The sequence below is a fragment of the Bombus pyrosoma genome, linkage group LG17 (genome assembly GCF_014825855.1).
Source record: "Bombus pyrosoma isolate SC7728 linkage group LG17, ASM1482585v1, whole genome shotgun sequence".
Taxonomy (NCBI): Eukaryota; Metazoa; Arthropoda; class Insecta; order Hymenoptera; family Apidae; genus Bombus; species Bombus pyrosoma.
In genome coordinates this window covers 3,992,352-3,994,421 of record NC_057786.1, presented here as the reverse complement: position 1 = coordinate 3,994,421, position 2,070 = coordinate 3,992,352, and the positions used below count along the sequence as shown (strand labels likewise).

General features: G+C 35.9%; 1 protein-coding gene across 1 annotated transcript in view; it reads right to left on the bottom strand.

The window, feature by feature from the left end:
• Positions 1-1,761, bottom strand: part of LOC122577080 (fatty acyl-CoA reductase 1-like) — a gene marked incomplete at its 3' end in the record, with an annotated part of 3,882 nt that extends 2,121 nt beyond the window's left edge. Inside the window, exons 1-5 of the mRNA XM_043748164.1 lie at positions 1,520-1,761; positions 1,100-1,416; positions 753-1,000; positions 325-508; positions 8-42 (exon numbers count right to left, since the gene is read on the bottom strand). Of these exons, the coding sequence (XP_043604099.1) occupies positions 8-42; positions 325-508; positions 753-1,000; positions 1,100-1,416; positions 1,520-1,738 (1,003 nt within the window). The remainder of the gene's footprint in view (positions 1-7; positions 43-324; positions 509-752; positions 1,001-1,099; positions 1,417-1,519) is intronic.
• Between the last annotated feature and the right edge of the window lie 309 nt (positions 1,762-2,070).

Below are 2,070 nucleotides of genomic sequence, written 5' to 3'. Positions count from 1 at the left end.
TCTATGCTACATTTTACAACGGCATCTCTCATCTGACCACAACTTGCCAATTGAAACAATTACATTTGTATTATTAATTAATCGAATTACGCTTAAAGTAAAGTTTATTATTATCCAAGTATCTCAGGAAATAGTATGGAAATTAAATAAATATTATATTATATCACTATTTTTCTAAACTAATATATTGAGCGCAAAAGTGGACCATTGTATTCTACGCTTGTTTGCTCTTCCATTGTCCACGTTACTTAAATAAACTGAAACTTTTGGTATATTCTAAAAATTGAATTACTTTAGTTGAAAAATATTCCTAAGAAATATTACTTAAAAGGGCATGCGTTGCTCGTGCAGTTGTAAACTTTAACTTCGTGATCACTGTGTAACGTGACATGCCATGCAGTACAAATTATCGTATCGACTACGAAATCGACAGGCACTATGTCCACTCTCGCATCTCTCCTACCTCGTATCGCTGTTACACATCCTCTGCCGACTAGCAGGAAGCTATCTGGTAACATTAAATTGGTTTAGAAATTATTTGTGATTTTCGATTAGCAGAGATGTAACGCTAAATAGATAGGAATGAATTCACGTAATAGTGAGCAACAATAAATTTGAACAATATAATACTGATTATCTAGTGGAAAGCCACTCATGTAGCCTCTCACAAACTAATCGATTAACTCTACTTCTGTGAAATGCAAGGAATATTGAACAACTTTGAAAAAGTTGAAAAAGATTTATGTAAATACATGTATATGCAGAAATATTATCTATCCAACCAGGAGATGGTTCTTCCAAGGAGGCACCAATTATGCTTGGCCGTACTATCGCAACCGCCAGGTGTTTACTCTTGCTTGCTACAATCTGCTCTGCTAAATTCTTACTGAATGTGTATGTATTTGGATAAGTTTTTAAAATCATTTTCTCTATTTCGTTGATGGACTTTTTGTCCAATTTGTCACACATATCGATCACCTCTGCTGGTTTCAAGCTCGTACTGCAAAGTCAATAATAAGTGAACATATTCTTCACGCTAAAATTATAAATATAATATTCGTAAACCATGGAACAACGTTTGCGTATAACTTATGCTTACGTATAAACTTTTTCTCCAATCTCACGTAGATTCGCATTACTATAAGCTGTGCTAACGTGGACGAAGCTAATTGGATGCTTTATTTCGTTCCAAAGTTCGATGACACGAGCAGTACCTTTGGTATTTACATTAACAGCCACGTCTAACGGCTCGTCAAATCTCACAGTGGCCGCGACGTGAAACACTATGTTTACATTTTCTAACAACAGATTTCTGTCTTCTGGCGAAAGACCTAAATCCGGCAGATTCACGTCACCTCTCACGGGATAAACTTTGCTCAAAACAGAGGCATGTTTTGCTTTGATGGTATCGTAAACCTGGAAACGAAAAAATACCAGCTCAATTCCAGAAAAGAAATTTAAACAATTTGGCTCCTGATAGGCTTATACATTGAAAGAAACATGAATAATATTTACGAACGGGGTCATCTATGAGCTTCTTAAATCGTTGTTGTATCGTTTCGTCCGTTTTTGGACGCAGTAGTATAAAAATGGCAGCAATGCGAGGAAACAGGCGGATCAGTTTTTCCAAGAGACCTTTTCCAACGAAACCGGTTGCTCCAGTCACAAGAATCCCACTACCAGCGTAGAACTCTTCGAGAGTATTCGTCTTATTCAACCCTTTATTGATTGTATCCATGTTTCAGAATCTCCACACTTGTAGTCTCTATATTTGCCAATGAATTATTTAGTAGTTAGTGGACAAATTTTTGAAATAATGTACAAAATTTGTTATAGTTGCAATCTTCAGCTTAAACAATCTTTTCTATAGTTTCCATTGGTTTCTTTATTTTCTGTTTTATTTCTATATGTGTAGATATTGCAGTGCTCAGTGATGGATAATTTGTGTGGAAAATGTGACTGATTGGTGCAAGACAGTGTTCGCCCACATATAGTAGCACCTCGAGAATACTTAATGCGTATGTGATTTTTCTTTTCTTTCGTATGTGCGCCCGTGGATGAACACGGTAC